General features: G+C 36.6%; 1 protein-coding gene across 11 annotated transcripts in view; it reads left to right on the forward strand.

Moving 5' to 3' along the window:
- RBMS3 (RNA binding motif single stranded interacting protein 3) overlaps window positions 1–20971 on the forward strand; it is a 740514-nt gene that overhangs the window by 668563 nt on the left and 50980 nt on the right. For 9 of the 11 annotated variants that reach the window (XM_046002641.1, XM_046002649.1, XM_046002645.1 and 6 more), the window contains 2 exons: window positions 6687–6797; window positions 14837–14884. In XM_046002641.1, coding sequence (XP_045858597.1) covers window positions 6687–6797; window positions 14837–14884 — 159 coding nt within the window. The remainder of the gene's footprint in view (window positions 1–6686; window positions 6798–14836; window positions 14885–20971) is intronic. The other 2 variants (XM_046002647.1, XM_046002648.1) reach the window with 1 other exon arrangement.

The raw sequence follows: 20971 nt of genomic DNA on the forward strand, positions 1-20971 counted from the left end.
TGTCTTTCTCTGATTGACTTAAGGAAATAGGTTTATATCATGAAAAAATTCTCAGCATAAAATCTAAAATTTGGTGTTACTTATAGAAAGCAGCGTATGGATGATTACTCTGTCATTTTCTAATTATTATAGTTTTAAAACTTCTCATTTTGTATAAACGGCATTTATTTATAGACACACATACATACCAGGGTTTCTGAACATCAACACTAATGATGTTTTTGTCTGAATAATTCTTTGCTGTGGGGAGCTGTCCTGTGTGTTGTAGGAGGTTCTGTAAGGTCAATGACCTCTTTACCCACTAAGTATCAGTAGCACCCCTTCCCCAAGGTGACAGCCAAAATCTCTCGACATTGCCAAATGTCCCTTCCAGACAATGCAAAGTTGCCCTTGGTTGAGAACCACTGACATATTCCCATATGCAAATACTTTTTATTTTAATAAGTACCATAAATATGCTATGATGGCATTAGTAAAAACTTCTACTTCAGATGAATTTCAGATCTCATCTTTAAGGATATGGTGGTTGAGGACATTAACACATGCACATATCTGTGAGGAAAGACATGATTTTAAAACTGAGCCACCCCACCTGCACCCCAATGTTTATAGCAACAATGTCCACATTAGCCAAACTATGGAAAGAGCCCAGATGTCCATCAACAGATGAATGGATAAAGAAGATGTGGATACAATGGAATATTATGCAGCCACCAAAAAATGAAATCTTGCTGTTTTGCAACGATATGGATGAGGGTATTATGCTAAGTAAATAAGTCAATCAGAGAAAGACAATTATTATGTGATTTCACTCATATGTGGATTTTAAGAAACAAAACAGAGGATCATAAGGGAAAGGAAGGAAAAATAAAACAAATCGGAGAAGGAGACAAACCATAAGAGACTCTTAATCATAGAAAATAAGCTGACAGTTGCTGGAGGGAAGAGAGGTGGGGGGATGGAATAACTGGGTGATGGACATTAAAGAGGGCAGGTGACGTAATGAGCACTGGGTGCTATATAAGACTGATGAATCACTGAACTCTACCTCTGAAACTAATAATGCACTATATGTTAATTAATTGAATTTAAATTTTTTAAAAATATCATTTCCACAAGGGGAAAAAACTTTAAAAAACACAACTGAGCCACCCCTTATGAGAACAAGTTTTCTCAGAATCTTTGGATTGCTCCATTTGACTAGAAATTTTGAGGTAGGTTTCTAAGTACCTTTTGATTTAGAGTTTTGCTCTTTTTTCATTCTTACCAATATTTATGAAGCATGTATTATATGCCTTATATTGTAGAAAGCATGATGATACTGAAGAACCAGCAGACAGGCTGTAGGCCATTTAGTCTTAACAATCTAAATTAAAAAATAATAGTAAACGTTAGCCATTTAAAAATTTTTTTTAATGTTAGCCATTTTTAATTCAACTGAATAATTAGTGGTACTGATATCTAAAATTAATTCACAAGAACTGTTTTGAGTACCTCCATATGCAATTCCTATTTATAGGTTTTACAAATTTATAGGTTTTACAAAAGGTCAACATGACCCTTGCCCTCATGGATGGAAAATCTTGAAAGAGAATTGTTAGGAGAAGGAAGGGATTCTTCAGTGCTAAAATGGGGCCCTGGGGCAGTGTGGCTTTCTGGCTTAACCCTGGTTATTCATCATCCTTCCTTCCCTCCAATGTTTGTCAGAGGTTATCTGCAAATGCTTTCACAGTTGAATTCTTACCTACCAGCTTTGCCATAGCTTTCTGGGTTTCAAACATAGTTGTTTCAAAAGCCAGACTGCCCCCTCTAAGTTGGTTGAAAATTTATCAAGACAGTTGAGGATTAATGAGTGTATTGAAGGTTGAAGGCCTCTTTAGTTCCCTTTTGTTCTCTTCCCATGGCAGCCTTTCTTAAACCATGCAAAGCAGCTGCCTTCAAAAGAAAGAAAGAAAGAAAGAAAGAAAGAAAGAAAGAAAGAAAGAAAGAGAGACAACAATAAAAAACATGCCAACATCAACAAATGAAAAAAACTAGACATCTCTACATACACTACAGGAACGTTACACACTAACACTGTAGGACACTGCATTTGGGTAGCACTTCCCCAAGTTAAACGAAACACCTTTATGTCATTTCCATTACGAAATCATTGTTGCTATGGGAAAATCATTGACACTAAGTAGCTTCCTTGTGAGCTCCTATCATTCTCTGCACCCTGCTTGAGATGCGCTAAAAATAGTCTGGTGTACACAAACTCAATGAGACATTTATTCTAGAAATATTAAAAACTGACAGAGAAGCAGAAAACATACAGATGAGAGTGAAGATAAATGATCTTAAACTATGGTGGTTTTTTTTTTTTTTAAGTCATGTTGAATGATTGCTATGAAAAAGTCCTGTAGTTTTGTGTAAGTCACTGCAGGAAAAGAGTATAGTAGGGGCAACAAATATTTTTCACCTGAGGCGTCTAGACATGAGAAAAGGAAAGAAGAGAGTGATATTTCTTTTTTATTTTTTTCACCTACATTATCCAAATAATTTCCTTACCTTTTAGATTCTTATGATTTCAAATTTAAGGCTTACTAAGGTTCCAAATACGAGAGATTCTCAAATATGATAGAGCATATGCCACACTGGTCAAATGGAAGCATGGCAGGTCATCAGCCTTAGGCCTGAATTATTCAGATAATCACCCCATTTCAGCTGATCAAAATGCAGGCTTGACCTTTCTGCATTTTTAAACAAGATAAAATGTGATTATTGCTCTAATCATGCCGTATCACCTGGTTTAAAACAAATAATTGAGACACAGTATATATAAAATAAAACCAAGTGTTTGTATCTAAGACACTGTATCTGTTACACTGGATGATACAATAGCAGTGTATAAGCAAGAGCACCCCTCTCATACTTCAGGGGACACCAGAATCACCTGCAGAGCTTATGGAAACACAGATTTCAAGACCCAAAGCTCAGGGAGGCTAATTCCAATTTTTGGTCCCCATTGCTGCTGGTCGGCAGGTGGTACTTAAGGAAACACTGGTCTAGAATACACACACTCACAGGAATATTCATACAGGCAATTCTTCTCATGGCAGTCCAACTCCTGGCCTTCATACAGGTTTTCAGCCCATGATGCATGCTCTTAATAGTAGAGAACTTCAACATGTTTTCCCTGATTTGCCAACGATCCTGTAATTGGGAAATTAAAATACTGATAAACTCTCCAAGACTTAAAATTTCTTTAACATACAGGAGGTTAACAACATAGATGCTTTTATGGCCTCGGTTCAGATATGTTTACATCAATGATCTTTGGAAACTTTGTCCAAATTACTGTTGAAATTGTTTATTTCAGAACTAGGGCGACCAGATCCACCCCACATCTCTTGAGTGTGAACAGCTTTGTTTTTGCAGAGGCAGTGGCTCAAATAGACCAGACATTCCCATCAGCTGTTTGGTCATTGTGCTTTTCAGTGGAATTATAGCATGTTACAGTATTTTTCTCTGCAGCTTAAACATTGAACAAACCCAGATATCCGGAGATGCTAAAATCTAAGATGAAAAATCTGTTTCCTCTTGCTTTGCCATTTGCCAAGTGAACTCTGTCAGACAGCACATTCTATACATTTGGAGTAAATGAAATTACCCTTAATGTGTTGGCAGCATCTGTCACAAAACACTCTTCAATCTATGGCTTAAATGCATTGGATAGGAATGGATGTGACAGTATATTTAATTAGGGGGCACGAGTTTTGCTTTAAGAACCACAGGTTTTTTTCTTTTCCTTTTTTGTTCTTTTCTCTGTTCCTCGGTGTTTTTCGTTTTGTTTTGTTTTTAAATAACGTCCTACACAACACAGAGAAGATTCTGTATGTAATCTTTGATGAGCAAAGTGGCTGACAAACCCCAGTCTTTGTTGTCAATAACCTGCACTTCAAACTCTGTAAGTTGTCCCCCATCAAGTATCATCAAGAAGTCGTGCCTCTCTGGAGGGTTCCTTTCTACAACTTCCATTGACTCCCTAATTGTACATTTCTTTCATCTCTTGAAACTATTAAGGAGTTTATGTTCTTAATAATTTGTGGGAATTCTTTCTTCATTGAACATGAAGAGGCAGAGACAGTGGTTCTGTCCTCCCCCAAGAATCCTGATTTTATTGTTCATTTATTTGCAATAAGTGGCCTGTTGAACAGAAAGGAATATTTCCATTCATTGTTTTCCACTCTATGCCTACTGCTGCTATTTGCAATTCCAAATTATGACAACCCTCTTCCTACTCTTCCCTTTGATTGTCAGTTTCTGGTTTATCTGCAGAAGCAACGCTCCTTCTGTGTCAGCTGTAATCAAATGAGTCCCCAAACACTTTCTGAGAAAGGATTCTGCAAAAAGACCAAACAATCCTTCCTAAATTAATTCCAAATGCAGGCATTCAATCCTTCTATTCTTATCATGCATGGATTTGATTCATCTGTCATATGCTCACATATCTCATTTGCATATTGCCTTCCAAACAAAGACTAAAGTCTACCTCTTGCACCACTGGAGAATGAGATCACCTCTAGGGCACTAACAAGAAAGGTTTTTTCTACCAAACAGAATTTGGTCTTTATCTCTGATTTATGATGAGCAATCCTTTATGTAGCTAGAGCAGGTTGATTACAATCCGGGGGTTTCCAGGATTGTGACAGTTTAGCTGTTGGAATCTCTAGGGGCAATATTCTAAGAAGGTAGTCTAAGTTTCAAGTTCAAAAACAGTATTGAAGTTTTGCACCTGTCAAAGATTAGAATGTTGTGGAAGTGCCACTTCTTGGTTTAAAAAAAAAAAAAAAAGTGCTTCAGGACTTCCATCTTAACTCTGAGGTTTTTCTATAATTTATCCCTAAGTGCTTTAAGAAGGACCAAGTGTTTTTTAAAGTGTTCACTGTTGGTATGGCCCAACGAACACAGGAAATAAAGCACAGAAGATGGGTTTGTTTTTGTTTTTGTTTTTTTGTTTGTTTGCTCTTCTTAAGGAAAAAGTTAATGTGGTTTTGTTTAATGAAATTCAGGCAGCCGGAAAAGAAAGTGATGTGTCTCTGAATTATAATTAGTAAAAGCTTATCTTATCATGTCTCTGATTCAAGAAGTCTACTGATGAATGACAATTCGTGGATGCATCAAGAAATTAAAACAACATAAATGCACATTTATGTATATTTATAAGCTACAGATCTTTAAAATAACATATATATATATATATATATATATATATATATATATTTCTGATTGAGTCTTGCAAACTGCAAATATCCTTGCAAACAATGTTGGCTCTGAAAATCAAAATCAAGCATTTCCAAATATTTGGCTCAATTTCTATTCTTCCTCCATATTAATGAGGAGGAGCCCACAAGGAAGGATGAATGAAAGCCTGATCTTTTTTTAACAGATACGGTCAGGAAGTCAGGTTTGGATGATTCCAGGAGGAATTGATCGTCCTGAGCAAAACGTTCTAAGAAACATTTGCTTATGGGTGGTTTGTGTGCTGACATCCTGCCTTCTACATAAATCTGACCTAGTTTTATTTCTTCAAAATGTTCACTTACATGGGAAGAAAAATCAAACAGTGAGAAAAGTGTTTACAGAAAAAAAAAATAGCATTCAAATACATCATCATTTTATTACCAGTGGATATTTAAATGAGTTGTGATATCATGGGCTTCTACGTGTATGATCATCTTTATAATAAAGCACTGAAATTCCAATAATCTCAAAGATGCTATCCAACCGTAGCTTTTCAATTAAGAAAAAATTGTTCCATTCTCCCAGCTAGTCAATTAAGGCAGAGTAAGTAGGAGAGGGGGAAAAGGAAGCGTTTGCCCTTTGCTTCACTAACTATGTGAAACTATGTATATGAACAGAAATTTTTTTAAATGTCTGTTATTTCTTGCATTCCCAACAGCTATAATAAATCAAAGAGCATATTCTAGAAGTAGGCTTTTCTTAACATCCGATGAAAAACTTGACTTTTTTTTGATAATATTTTAGCAGTGTTGCATTTGACCAACGTTTAACAGAGTTCAGTATTCTATCTTTTTCAAAAGCACAGATAGAAAGAAAGTAGGTCAAAAGATTAGGAGGAAAAAACATGGAAAATACTAAGTCTGATTTTTGTATCATTTGTACTAGATTTTAATCTGTCCTTCAAAAGATCCAGTCGAGAAACTCATCTGGACCAGCATTGTTACTCTGGTGGTAGATTGTATTGAGATCATCAATAATTATCCATATAAATCATGGATAAAAATAAGCCAAAAAAGTCTTATTCAATATTGAGAAAAACTAGATAATTTCCATAGTGTTAGTGTTTTTCAGTTAGAGAAGTTTGTGTTTAGAACAATGAAAGAGGATATGTATGATATCTTGGAATATGTTCTATATTGAATATTGGCATTATAAATGATAAGCATTTTAAGACACATCATAGATAAATCACATCAAAAGAAAAGGAAGTCATTAGTGCTATCTATTTAGATAATAACAAAATGGCATGGGTGGATGTAAAAAATCATACATGGTTGAACTTAGCCTTTTCATTAAAAAGTGAACACATTTGACGTAAGGTAGTTGACTGTGTTTATTGTTTTTAAAAGTTTCCTCCCTCGTGGAACCTGTTTTCAGATGGACATTGTGTGTGCTTGTAGGGTGCTGTGATTACGCCGACAATGGACCATCCTATGTCAATGCAGCCAGCAAACATGATGGGCCCCCTGACGCAACAGATGAATCATCTTTCATTGGGCACAACAGGAACGGTGAGTTGAAGAGTTGGTTTTGCTTTGTTTTCTCGGACTTCTTCGATAAGATGCAATGCATCTGGTATTTACTGGTATTATTAGCAAAACTGGCCCTGTGCCATGGACTGAAACACATTTCCAGGTTCCGATGTGCCTCGTGCATACACATTCAGTATTGGGGCACATTTACTCCATTGACGAGACTGAAGTTTCCACTGTGTTGCCTTTAAATTGAGTCACTTCTTGTTCAAAGGACACAGTGCACCAGGTATAATATCCACTTATGGAAAGGTGTCTTTATGCGCACACCTGCAAATCTAGAACTTGTAACATAATACATCTGAGCCTGGTTTTCTTTTCCCACATGCTTACCTACTCCACCTAATATATCATTCCCGGGTCATTCATAAGTCAGGGGCCAACCTTGACTATGACTAATACATAGAGCTTGTTATTTACTTTCAGTGTTTAAGTCAATAAAAAGTAATTGAGAACCTGACATAATCCAGTTCTTTTCATCTTTGTTTTGAATAGGTAGACAGGTGATGTTGAAAAAAAGGAAAGGAATCTAGTGTACTTGATGTTTTTTGACAGGTTGGGATATTTTTGATGAGCCATTATTTTCCTTAGGGAACAAAAGTGTATAAAAATGCTTATTACAGCATTGATTTATATCAACCATTTGGCATCATTAACACAATTTTGTTTTATTTTAAAAAATCTATTCAAAGATAATTCCCCAAATGGTTAAGAGGCAAATGTCTAATACAACCTGAAATACTACAATTTTGTTCATTATCGGTAGAGATCAAACATCAGAATCAAAGCCAATCTTTCATGTGACACGATGGTAGCAGGTTTTATTCTTTACAAATATTAGTGCAGATAATTTTGTCATTTTTAAAGATGTAGTCATTTTTTTAAAAAATCATTTTTCTGAGTGAGACAGCTTAATTATAGAAAGAGCACTGGACTAGGAGTTGGGAGTGCTAAACTCAAGTCTTGATTGAGCACTGTTCTTTCCCTCTGTCTTTGGGAAAATAATCTCCTCCAGTCTGTTCCCCTCTCTCTCTGGTTGAGTAGTGAGTCGTGATGCTATATGGGGGCTCTTTCACTATCCACCTCTATGACTTTAAGCCTGTATGTCTCATAGTTGCCACTTCTGTGATTCTTCACAGATAGTCTGACATCGTCTCTAAATAGCTATGTACACTGTGGACACTAGCCCTATATCAGAAATTTTACCTTAAAGCAATGGCTTGCTTGCCACATAAATGTATCGACTCATGGGCTTTTTGGAATATAAAAGTCTCTGACATGTCAACCGAGGCCACAAAAGTCTGCCCTATATAGGAAGAAAATCCATATGCCTAATGTTTCAATAAGAGATTTAGTTATATTAACACAAAGTACCTACCCGAAGACCTCAGTCGCTGAACTTATAAAAAGCAGTAGATGATACCTTACCTGTCTGAAAGCAGGGGCTGGATCCAATAATTTTTTTAGGTCTCTGACCTAGACTTTCAAGTCATGTCTAAGACCATATTTAACTCTACACTGTGGTACAGTTAATTTTCTTCAGGGAGATAATTTTTAGGAATGTGTATGGAAAGGTGGCTTTATGTATGCACCTGCAGATCTAGATCTAGTAACATAATACACCTGAGCCTGGTTTTCTTTTCCCAGATGCTTACCCATTTTAGCTAATATGTCATTCCCAGGTCATTCACAATTCAGGGGCCAACCTCGATGACAACTAATAAACCCTGGAAATATATCACCAAATTTGGTCTATATTTACTCATGTCACAAACATAGTCATGTAATTTACATAAACATTTAGTCACTTCGCTCATTTACTAACAAAGCAAGTCCCAAGTTCATTGGGAGAAACTGAAGTTTCTCATATCCACGCTGTTGATTTCCCTTCCTATCAGCCTTTCTCTCCTTAAAAGATGATAAATTCTGAACAAGTGAAGTGATTCAATCTTACTGTGTTGAACAGCAATCTAGAATCCAAGAAAAGGATGACTTACAATACAAACGTCTAGAAAATCTAGAAAGTCTAGAAAGAAACAATTTATAAATCCTACTTAGCTGAATCCAAAAAAAAAACCCAGCTGACTTGCTGAAATCCAGATTTGCCCACTAGAAAAAAATACAAGAGCTGAGTTAATTAAGAATATGACTGAATCCTTTAGAGAATTGAAAAATAAGCTAAAATATATAGAACAGTTTCAGAATTACAATAGTGGCTGATTCAATAACATAGATTGTGATTAGTATTTGAGCATTTTCAACAAGAACACATTTATATGAGATCATAATTTTTGCCCAGCTAAAAATAGCCAAATTACTCAAAAATGATATACACTCCCTCCCTTTCTTAGACAGTTTTAAGCAGGTGGCTCATTTTTAACACCAAATTTCTTCTAATTTTTTTCTTCATTCTTTTCCTGCTTCACATTTATACTGAGTAATGCTTAGGCACATCATAAGCTTTGTGTGAATTGATGTTTTACCAAGAGTTAAAATTCCATAAGTTTCTGGAAAGCCAGAGAGAGTACACTATTACTTTGTTGACATTTAGAGGTGTCCAGAATATGGCTATACTTTTTTCTCAAACTGTCACTCTTATACTTTGATATGCCATCATAGACTCCTTTTATCTGAATTTTTGATTGGCATGTGTAGTGGCTATTATGCAATTGAAATGGATTCTTTTAATCAAATTTCTCCACCTTATTGCATCTTTTCCATTGCTTTATCTATTGCTGGGAAGGTGGCTTGGTATCATGGAAAGAACAGTGGGCACTAGAATTAAACCTGAGTTCAAAGCCAGGCTCTGCCCCTTACTAGCTATGGTGTCTTAGACAGGTTACTTAAACTCTCTGAACTTTGATTTCCTCTTTTACCAAGGAGGAAAATAATATGTACATCCCAGTGGTGGCGTGTTCAATGGAATGATATACATAACATACCTAAAACCATGTGCAACACCCTCTAGATGCTTATCAAATGAGCCACCTTTATCCCCCTACCTCAAGTGGCTTCATAATGTGGCCATTATGTTCATTAATGTGGCCATTCAATCCGGGTCACCAGAACGGATATAGAACATTATCAAGGCCATAGTACAAGTCTCTGGCCCACTCTGTTTCATTGGGGAGAAATTATTTTTCTCAAGTTTCTACTTCCTTAGCTTCTACGTTTTCAGGATGGTAAACCCAAAAGCCCAGAGAAGCCAGCTAAGTCACATTAATGAATAAAGTTGATGGAGGTCAAGCAAGACAGCCTGGAAACATGAATTTGGTCTAGATATATCATGTCACAAACATAGTCATGTAATATAAATACACATGATATTGGAGATTATATCTTAAATGAGAGATATTTTCATGCAATAATACTAACAGCTCTGAGTGTTGGATGAATCAATCATAGGGAGAAGGGGTACTTTGGCAGCCTTGTCTAAGGAAGGCAGCCCCGGCTCAACTCCAGACAGCTATTGCTATATGGTCATACTGACTCAAGGTGGCCTCACCTTCCCTTTTTTTTTTTTTTTTTTAATATTTTATTTATTTGACAGAAATCACAACTAGGCAGAGAGGCAGGCAGAGAGAGAGGAGGAAGCAGGCTCCCCGTGGAGCAGAGAGCCTGATGTGGGGCTCGATCCCAGGACCCTGGGATCATGACCTGAGCCGAAGGCAGAGGCTTTAACCCACTGAGCCACCCAGGTGCCCACCTTCCCATTTTTTTAAGCTAAGCTAAATATTTGCACTTTAACAGGCAGTCTCCCTGTATTTGAATATCAGTCCCAGTTTGTCCTAAGTGCTCTCAGTTTGTGACTCCTGCCCAAGGTTTTCCTGGTTCTCCTCTGATGTCTCTGGCGTTTGCTTCTTCCTTGCTTCTATAGGCTGCTAAGCCAGGGTTTCATTTTTAACTTCTCATTCATACATGATTTCCTTAAGCAACCTCATCCACTTTCATGGTTTTGAACTCTGCCTTCTATGCTGAAGACCCCTAAATCTGAGTCCTTAGTGCTAACCTCATCTTAGACTTTTTTAAAATCACTTAACCAACAACTTGCTAAATAGCTCCATGTAAATCTCCTTCCGACATCTCAAAGTCAGTACAACCCAAACTAACCTCATGAGTTTCCCCGAACTTCCTTTCCACTGACCCTCTTCCTCTTCCGTGTTTCTGCTCCTTATTTCTTCTCTAACTAATCCCCTGACCATTTGCCCAGGCAGTCCAATGCTACACTTAAGACTCACTCTCGACTCTTTCCTTTTCCCTCACCACCAGATGCAACTATTCAAGATCCACCGGTTCTGTCCATAGACGTTTGTCAAATACATCCCTTCCTCCACATTTCTAGAGTCTCTACCCTGGGCCTCATTTGATTAATTGTAATAGTCTCCTAACTGCCCTTAGCTTGCTCCAATCCATTTTCTACCCTGTTGCCACAGCCAGTCAATCTAAAATTATCTGGCCATGTGTCTTTCTTACCTGTAACTTCTCAGAGGCTTTCAGAGGTCTGAGCTCACAGAAACTCTGCAAGACAAGGTGTGAGCAGTGACAACTCTAGATTAACACGGGAACCTCAATGCCAGAAACAGGTCCCAAAGGCAGGGCAGAGAATAATCCAAAGTAGGCAGGGATCGGGGTTGATATGGCTTGGAGCCAGATTAGAATTTTCCATTTCTAGAAAGGGGAACTTAGGCCACAGGTCATGTCCCACTTTTCTTTCTGAGATCCCTGGGATCAAGAAGTATATTAAGCCAAAGCCTCTTTTTTATCATCATAAAATTAGATATATTTGAGCCCCCATGATTCCAAATTTTGAAATGGGTACCATGTAGTTTGACTAACCTTTGTCTACTATTTGCAAACTCAAATGTTTATTGTTGAATTCTTTGCCCATTTTTAAGCTGGGCAGAATCTGCAGGCCTTAGGAGAAATGAATTGTATGCAAGCAGTATAACTTTTATCCCAGGACTCTGCTGACCTTGAAGAATTTTCTAACTTTACTGCTTTTATTTATTTTTTTTTGTCATAGGATTCCCTCTATAGAACCAAAGCACTGTTATCCATAATTGCTTATCACTCTATTGTAAGCTTTAGCAGAAACCACTGGGGATTTTACTGTGTTATGAGAACCTCCAAACTGCAGGACAATGTTGTTTGACAAGTTTCTTATCTCCTTTTCATTTGTTCAGTTGGTGGTCACCAGTGGCTTACAATGTCACCAGAATCTGTTCAAAGAAATAAAAAGTTATTGTTCTGCACGCTCCTTATCTGCAGTTCTGTTTGTGCTCTCGAATCCACTGGTGACTTGTGACATCACCGGAGTCCCATGGTGTAACCATAGCCACGCACAAGATAATCTTCTAATGGCAGTCCCTTTGTTCACCGTGGTTCTCTACATTTTCCAGTCACACCATTCCATTTTTAATGCTATAAAATTCTGATGGTGTCAGGTGAAAATCCTAAACTATTCATTTTGCCTGGAGATTTTCTTTCCTCAAGTATTAGCTATTTATGTGAGTATTAAGATTGACAGTGATTAAAAAAAAAGCAACATAAGATGTTAAGTGGACTCAGGATTAGGAACTAGTATTACAAATTCATAACTAGTAATGAGTATACTTTCAGGAAAGTGTATCAATTAATTAAAAATAGTCAAATACAAGAAATAAAATATAGATAAAGGGAAATAGTCCTTAAAAATTTCTTTAGTCTTAGTGTAAGGTAATGAACTTTGATGGTAGCCTTATAAACAATAAGTAGGCATTAAGTGAGAGCCTAGTATTAGGAAAGTTTACTGCAAACATCAAGCTTTTGCTGTTTAAGAAATGGATTCTGAATTGAAATATGTTACAACAAAGTACAAAAGCCCCAATAGAAAAAATACCAAAGCACATGAACAGATAGGCAATAAAGGAGGAGCAGGATGCCAAAACACATATAAAAAAAAGTAATTAAGGAAACAGTAATTTAATCAAATACTTACATGGACATATACACATAACCCATCAAATGAAGTTATCAAAATAGAACACATTGTTGATGAAGGTGTGAAGAAATAAACATTCTCAGTCACTGACAGTGGGATGATAGAAATCTAAATTTGTAAAAATGTCAGTTGAATAGCAAGTCAAGACACTTCAAAACAGCTCTGCCAATTCATCACGCAGTTAGAGTTTTGAGAAGCTATTCTATAGAGATATTCTAAATAACAGAAAAGCCTTTAGACCTCAGAAATAACCAGCCCTGTGTTCTTTAAAATGGCTAATAAGGAAGAATGATTAAATAAATTATAATCCATTCATAAATCAGAATGTGAGGCAGCATGAAGTTATGAGTTTAAAATAGGAAAAAAAATATTTATTATATTAAATCAAACGAGCAGGATATAAATTTGCACATGTGGAAATATAGTATCAACTATGAAAAAAATTATGAAATAAGGCTGTAAGAAATACAATTTAAGTGTGGTTATTTCCAGATGATGAGATTGGAGATAATTTTTATTTTAATCATTATCCTTTTCTACACTGTCCAAGTATTCAACAATGAGCATGATTTACTTTTGTGATTTATTTTTAAATGTTATAAATATATTCTTGGGAAATGACTAGTGACAGGGTCATAAAATCAACTTTTTTTTGATTTGTAGCAATAATATGTGATTGAAGTTTTTTTTTTTTTAAGGTACTAGGAAATACTATTGCTATTAATAAAATATTTGAAGTTCCTTTAAAAATGATTCTACTTATTCTCAATTTGGGATTACAATGAACTCACATTCACATACCTGTTTTGAGACACAAAATAACTCATGTCCAAGGTTTATTTGCATTTGAATCTTTGATGCATATTGGGTTTTGCTGGTCAAAGTGCCTTGCGATGTCCAAGTCTTAATCTGTCTTCTCACATGCCATTTGCTCATGAGAGAGGGATTAACATCATCATTTTAGGGCTAGGAGATTAAACAGAGACATTTGTGATAGTCCAAATTCAGTTATCAAGGAGGTGGGAAAATGAAGTCTGTGGTTTTTGTTTTTAAAATGGAATCAATAATGGTCATGTGTCTAGAATAAGGGTCCCAGAAAATCATCTATTTAATCATGTTTTGGCAGTTTATTTGAATGTGAGTACTACCTGGTCCCTTTTACATAGTTAGCCCCTCTAAGGGAAGTTAGGACTAGATGAGAACTTTCCATTTTTAGGAGGGGGGCCTTGGGCCATAGGCCATGTCCCACTTTCCTTTTTAAGAGCCTTGATAAAGGAATTTGATTAAGCTGAAGTTTCATCTTTTAAAAAAGCAGATATATTTGGTTTCACATAACCTGAAATTTGGAAATGGATGTCACGTAGTTTAAATTAACCTTTCTCTACTATTTGCCCTTTCCAAGGCTATGACACTTTGGAAAAAGACAGCAATCATCTGTTGAATAGATTCTGTTCTGTTTATCTCTGCTCTCACCATTTTAGCCCACAAAGCTTCTTGGCCTTGCCCAACATCCACTGGGATCAGAGCCAGGGCTGAGTGATTACTAACGAAATTCTGATTTCAGAAACGTATCAGTCTCCATAGAGTGTGGGAATATGCACATTTTTTATTTATCTCTTTTAAAATTTTAGTTCTTTCTTTTGTTCTCCAGAATTTCGTTTCACATTGTGCTCTGGGCCCCTTCCAGATGGGCTGCCTTTTAGAACGTGCGCATCAACCAGAGAGGGCAAAAATTTCACAGCGATTCTCCCAGGAGGGGCCAAAATGATGACAGAGTGAGGAAGATGACAGAATCCTAGGAGAGAATGTACTGCCCTAGCAGGTCACCCAGGGGCCTCACAACCTATACCCTGTGGCAGTACTGAGGACCACTGTATCAGCTGTCAACTAGGGGTCATAGTGCCTTGAGCATTTGAAGGCAGGGGGTTTAGGCAACCATATGACATATAGTGGGCACTTCCACGTTTTAGAGCTAAGATTCTATTTTATTTTCTTTTGTACTTCATTGCATTCTTTCTCATGCTCTTTTCATTCAAAGATTCAGTCCCAAGACAGGATTATGATACTCCACCAGCTGTTGTGTCAGGTAGGAAAATTCTAATTCCTTTAAGATTTGATTGGAGGGGAGAGATGGAGGTTGCCTGGTTTTCTCCAAAACTCTTTAAAGCAGTGATTCTCAATCGGGTTGGGTATTTGGAATTTGAATTTCGGTTCTGGGACTGACAGTGGGATGGCATATGTGGTTCAAAAAAGTTTATCTTTAATATTCCAATCCACTTTTGCATGTGGAACATGAGTACGTTGCTCTTGAAATAAAAAAATGAAAGCTCAAAGATATTTGGTTTGTGAAGAATACACAGAAAATAGAGTCTATGTTCTGTGTATCAGTGATTCTCAGTGTGAGAAGGATTCATCCGAATTTCTGGGAAGTGGGGGCAGGATATTTATGTCTATCAAAAGAGGGCACAGATTAATAAAAAATAGTTTGAGAAGCACTGCTTTAGAGACCAGAATTCTTCTGAAATCAGAAAGTCATTCCATTTTGCTTGTGCAACACCCAGCGTAGTGTCCGACACATAGTAGGTTCTTGATATAATTGTTTGTTGAATGAATTGAAAGTTCAAATTTGTTCTATAAATGGTATTTTGGATATTGGAAGAGAAGCTTCCAGTGTTCCATTTGTACAACAAAGTGACAGAGATTGATTTGAGAATGCATTGGCATCTTGAGGATTTTAATTAGCAACATTTAAATTGTTTCATAAAATCCAGTGGTGCACTTTGTAAGGGGTATATGTATATGGAGAGGTTGGTTTTTATTTGGAATGGCAGAGATCCTCTGTGTTTTCACCTTAATTTTGAATTTTGATTTCTTGCAAAGAGGAAAATGGACATGATTTTCCATTCTTGTTGACTTTTTTAACTAAATAAAATACTGGCAGCCTGAGGAGCTTTGAACTCTTTGATCCTTTGATGTGTTAGATGATGAGGACATAAAATCTAAACCAAGAAGGGCATTGGTGTTACAGAGCAAGAGACAAAGGCCAGAAATAGAATGAAAGAGCCCAAGGGGCAGTAAAGTCTGGCAACTGAACGGCGGTTTTCAAGCAGAGAACACTGCGTTCTTGACCACCTGGTTTGCCTGACCCAGCATCTGAAGAGTAATCCGTTTCTCATGTCTTGTGGACTTGTTTAATTATGCTCATGGCTGAATACGCATCTTAAAAGTTCAGTTGAGAAACAATCAGTTAGCTTTCAGCTGTGAAGTCACTTTGGTCCTCTTGAAAACTCTATAAATTGTCATTAATTAAAATATCACTGATCTTTCCCAAAGTGTATTACCGGTCATAGCTTAACGTGCCTATTTCATTTAGGATATGTGATGCTTGGGAAGGGAAGATACTTCATTCAATGCATATAGCCTTGACTTTTTTAAAATATGTGGCTTCCACTCTGGGTAATTCACCAATATTAATCATTGTGGAAGACAAAAACTGGAACTTGCCTTCAACTAAGTTGTACGATTTCACTTTCAAGAACCAAATTAACAAAAACAACAACAAGGAAACATCAAAAGCATTTGCTAGAAATAGTCATAGGTAGGGCTCTTACACAAATCAATTGAGGCAGGACATCTGGCTGCTTGGAGCTCTCACCTAGTTCCATAGACAGACAGGTACCACTAAAAGTTCTTCAGCAGAGAAATTACTTGGTCAAAGCAGTGCTTGGAGAAACTTAACCCAGGAATTCTGTGTGTGCTTCAGGAACAAAAACAATAATCACATAGAATAGTTAGAAAAGCCAAGTATGATATCACTAGAATTAAAAAAAAAAAGTGTTACTATCCCAGCTGCAGAGTACAAAAGAAGGGACTAATATAGAAGTAACAGAAAAAATAAGATGGGGGCAGCATGGGAGTGTCACAGTCCCTTTCCCCATACAAGTTTGGATTGGTGGTTTGACATATTACGAATTTGCATAGGTGTCTTTGGCATGTTTGGTCTATAGCTAAATGAAAATAGACTACTTACCTTCCAGAAGTGTGATAATTGTCCTGGTGGGCACAACTTGAATGACTTCTGAAAAATAGTATATCCTTTGCCCAACCCTTGACCAAATCAGGAGAGTAAAATGGGCAAATGTGTTATAACAGTTTCTTCTCATATCTACAAATATGCCCACATTGGACAACTCAAATAATAATAAATTCTTTGCCAGTGTTGGAGCTGACAAAACTGCCATAATGCACCTGAGTTCAAGATGTCTGCTTGGTAAGCTACAGAGACATAACCCAACCTAACATCATTCGATCAACCCATCAAACATTTATTGAACACCTTCTGAGTGCTAGGCACTACACGCAAGTACTTGGAATACAAAGATGAATAGAAAATAGACCGATGTTAAAAAATACCATGGTCTAATTTAATGTTGTTCTTCTTATTGTTGTCATCATTGTTTGTGATGTTTAAAAGTATAATGTATGAAGGAACTAAAATCTAGAATCTAATAAGATCAGGAATAAAATAAATTCTGAGCTGGATTTGGAAGGATGATAAGATATTAGCAGTTGGGCAAGAATGGGTAACGTACATGATGGGAATGGGACAGGATGTGTAAACCCTTAGAAATAAAGGTGTATGAGATGATTAGAAGGTAGCAAGTCACTTGGCATTCTTGGGATGAAATGTCACAATACAGGCACCGAGGCTAGGTCAGGGTAAATCTGATTTTAGCAAGGCTCATCTTTGAGTCACAAGTCACTTTGTTCTTTTATTGACTCAAATAGTATTTATTGGAAACATACTGTATAGCCATCATTGTGTTGGGTGCTAGATATACAACTTCCTTCTAAAAACCTAAAGTTGAGTTGGGAATTCAGTACAAACAGGTGATTATGACACAGTATCAAAGTGTTTCTATGTAGACAAATATATGATGTTTAAGTTTATAAATTGTTCAATAAGGTGCCTAAATTCAGAATCTACTTATGTCACAAGTTCTAGAAACTTGGGAAATTTGCTTATATTATTTACCTGAGAAAATAATAAAAATTATCTCATAAAGTTGTTGTGAGTATTAGAGGTGTTAAGATATATTAGCCCATGGGGCACCTGGGTGATTCAGCTGGTTAAACATCAGACTCTTGTTTTCGGCTCAGGTGAAAATTCTCAGGGTTGTGAGATCAAGCCCAGAGTTCGGCTCCATACTGGGTGTGGAATCTGCTTAAGACTCTCTCACCCTCTCCCTCAGCCCCTCCCCCAATGCACCCACACTCTCTCTTTCTAAAATAAAATAAACAAATAATATCTTTTAAAATATATATACCCGCTTAGAACAGATCCTGGCATAAAATAAGTGTTCAAGTGTTATTAGCAATAGCTATACTAGTCATTCTTGTTACAAGGTGCTATGATGGCAAATAGAAAAAAAAAAATCAACATATAGTAGAGAAGTCAGAAAAAAGGGAAGAAACCTCTAAATGGAGACATAAGGAGATTTAGGGATTAGTCAAGTAAAAAATAAGTTGGAGAAGGAAAATTTCAGACCAAGATGGCATATATAAAGGCTCATGGGTCACAGGACATAGAAAACTCAGGGAAGTATAAATGGTTCAATGGCATAGAAACACATACAGAGGGATTGGGAGTGGAGAAAACGGGCCTGAAGAAATAAGTGGAGTAAAATAAACAGATATGATTACTTGAGGTCTATCTTGATGGCAGTAAATGCTAAATGGTTTTAAGTTGGAGACTGATATGACCCTGGATACAGTGTAGTGAATACGTTGAGACATAAAGAGACACAAAATTAGAAAAGGCGACCAGAACTCAAGAACACGAGCCCAAAATGAAGTTGGCATTTGTTCAAGATGTGGAAATGAGAATGCATTGCAAACCTAGGATATATTAACTGACTGGCTGTCAGAACAGAAAGATAGAGAAGAGTTAAAGGTAGTTCCTTAAGTTTCTGGCAACTCAGTGGCCTGAGGTGTCATTTGCTGTGATCTGAACCAGAAGACAGAGGATCAAGTTTGGCAGGAAAGAGACCAAGTTCAGGACTGTATGTGTCGAGCTTCGGATGTCTGTGAGGCATCCAAATTGAAATAATCAATAAATATTTGGATGTGTGTGTCTGGAACGTAGAATTCTGACAGCTGCTAGCTAGAGATGAATTTTAGAGATATCACCATGGAATTAAGTCATGTTACCCAGAGAATGTTCTTAGAATGAAGAGAAGTAGGCAGATCCTTAAACATATAAAATGGGCAGAAAAAGGAGTCCAAAATAAAGATTGAGAAAGACAACTATAGACATAAAAGGAAAACCAAGATTATGAGGTTCAAACAAAGCCAAAGCAAGAATGTATTTTAAGAGAGGATTCTCCAGTTAGATGAGTCCTTAAAAGAAAGCCACTGGATTTAGTTACATGGAAGTCACTAGTCGATTGGATGGGAAAGGTAGAAACAGTGAATGTCCCGTATGGAAGTAGATACAGCAAGTGCCAGAAACTTAACAGATTTGGCTTTGAAGAAAAGTAGACAAGATAAAACTAAAAACAAATGGAGAATGGAATTGACTGATGTTCTGATTTTTTTTATATGTTTTTAGATGGGAAATATTTGGTCATGACATAAAGGAGCCAGGAAAGCATTCCAAAGTTTTAAAAAGTCACTTATGAAGGGCATGAGTGAAAGAACTAGGTAACTGAAGAAGGCAGACATCTCTTGTGGGAATGTGGGAAGATAGGAGGAAGGCTTGATATATGTACATATAAGTCTGTCAATGTAGGAATAGGATATTAAAGGATTTTTATGAGATAAATACTATTTGATTTTATGTGAAGTATTAAGTGGCATCTTCTGAGAACAAATAGGAAATGGTATGAGAAGGGATTTAAAGAGATTTGGAAAACTGTGGAGTAAGAAAGCGAATCACCAATGTATACAAAGTTTGAGGGGCAGTAGTGGAGACCCATTAGAAGCTAAAGATTATGGATTTTTGTGTTGCCAGTATGTGAATATGTTTGATTTTCTGCTGTAGTGATCAGTAGCCAAGAAGGCAGACAGGTAGATTAATCCAAGGGCTAAGATTTTACTGACTGGAGTGAGAAAAAGGCCAATATGTGCTGATAGTATTGGCAAGAGAGTGATTAAGTGACAAACCATAGTTTCCAGATCAATAGAAAGAGAAAAGTGGGCCATAGGGATGGGAGAGAGGGAGAAACAGGGAATATAGAGAACAGAGGTCTCCAGGAGATATATGAAGTGGTCAGAAAAGACTTGGGTTTAAGATTATGGATAATGAACTGTTTCTTGACAAAGTCAAGGTCTTGAAGGTGGCCAAAGGTGCACTTGAGGTGAAGGTGCCAAAGCTTAAAGAAATCAAGCAATATGAACATAAGAGACCACTGTTTAAGTGGGTATTTTTGTAAGTCTGGATTTGTTTGTTTGTTTTGTTTTATTTGTTTTTTGACATTAATAAGGTGTCAGCCAATCACTGATAGGACATATTTCTGGAACATGTTATAAAGACACTAAAGACTTTTCCTCTTAGAATTTTTAAGAATGAAGTTCTTTCCAGAACAGTTGGAATATAGATCTAATTAAAGGCAGAAACATGTATCAGATCAGTGTTTTTGAGGGCCTGATCTGTGTATCGCCATGATACTGCCAATGATTTTAGGAGTATAGGGACTCAAACTTGTAATTTTTACTCTAACAGCTGTATAGGTACTTCAGTATGAATTTGAATAATGTAGAGTAAGCTCATCGAACACTCAGCTTTAGCTTAAGAGATACTTTGCTTAGGAAAAGTTTAAGGTAAATAGTTAAAATGTGAATTCTTTTTTTTTTTTTTTAAATAATTCTGGAAGAATATGAGAGAATCAAGAGTGGCGATGTCCAAAAAAACTGTCTACAGTTTGGAAATGGAGTCCTGGATTTATTTCACAGGACTCATCTCTCCTTGTCAAATTCTCTGCTACACCTCATCCAGCTTATTTCAAGGACAGAAGACAGGAGGCTGGAACTGCCCTGTATATTTTCATTCAAAATCACAGGAAACTATTCTCTTTTTAGTGTTTCTTTGCCCTAACAATTATAACTTTTTAAGAGGTGCTCCCATTTAGGCAAATTGGAATGAAAAAAAAAGGTCAAGTAAAACATCATTTTT

This window comes from Meles meles, chromosome 4 (assembly GCF_922984935.1).
Source record: "Meles meles chromosome 4, mMelMel3.1 paternal haplotype, whole genome shotgun sequence".
In the NCBI taxonomy this organism is placed as follows: domain Eukaryota; kingdom Metazoa; phylum Chordata; class Mammalia; order Carnivora; family Mustelidae; genus Meles; species Meles meles.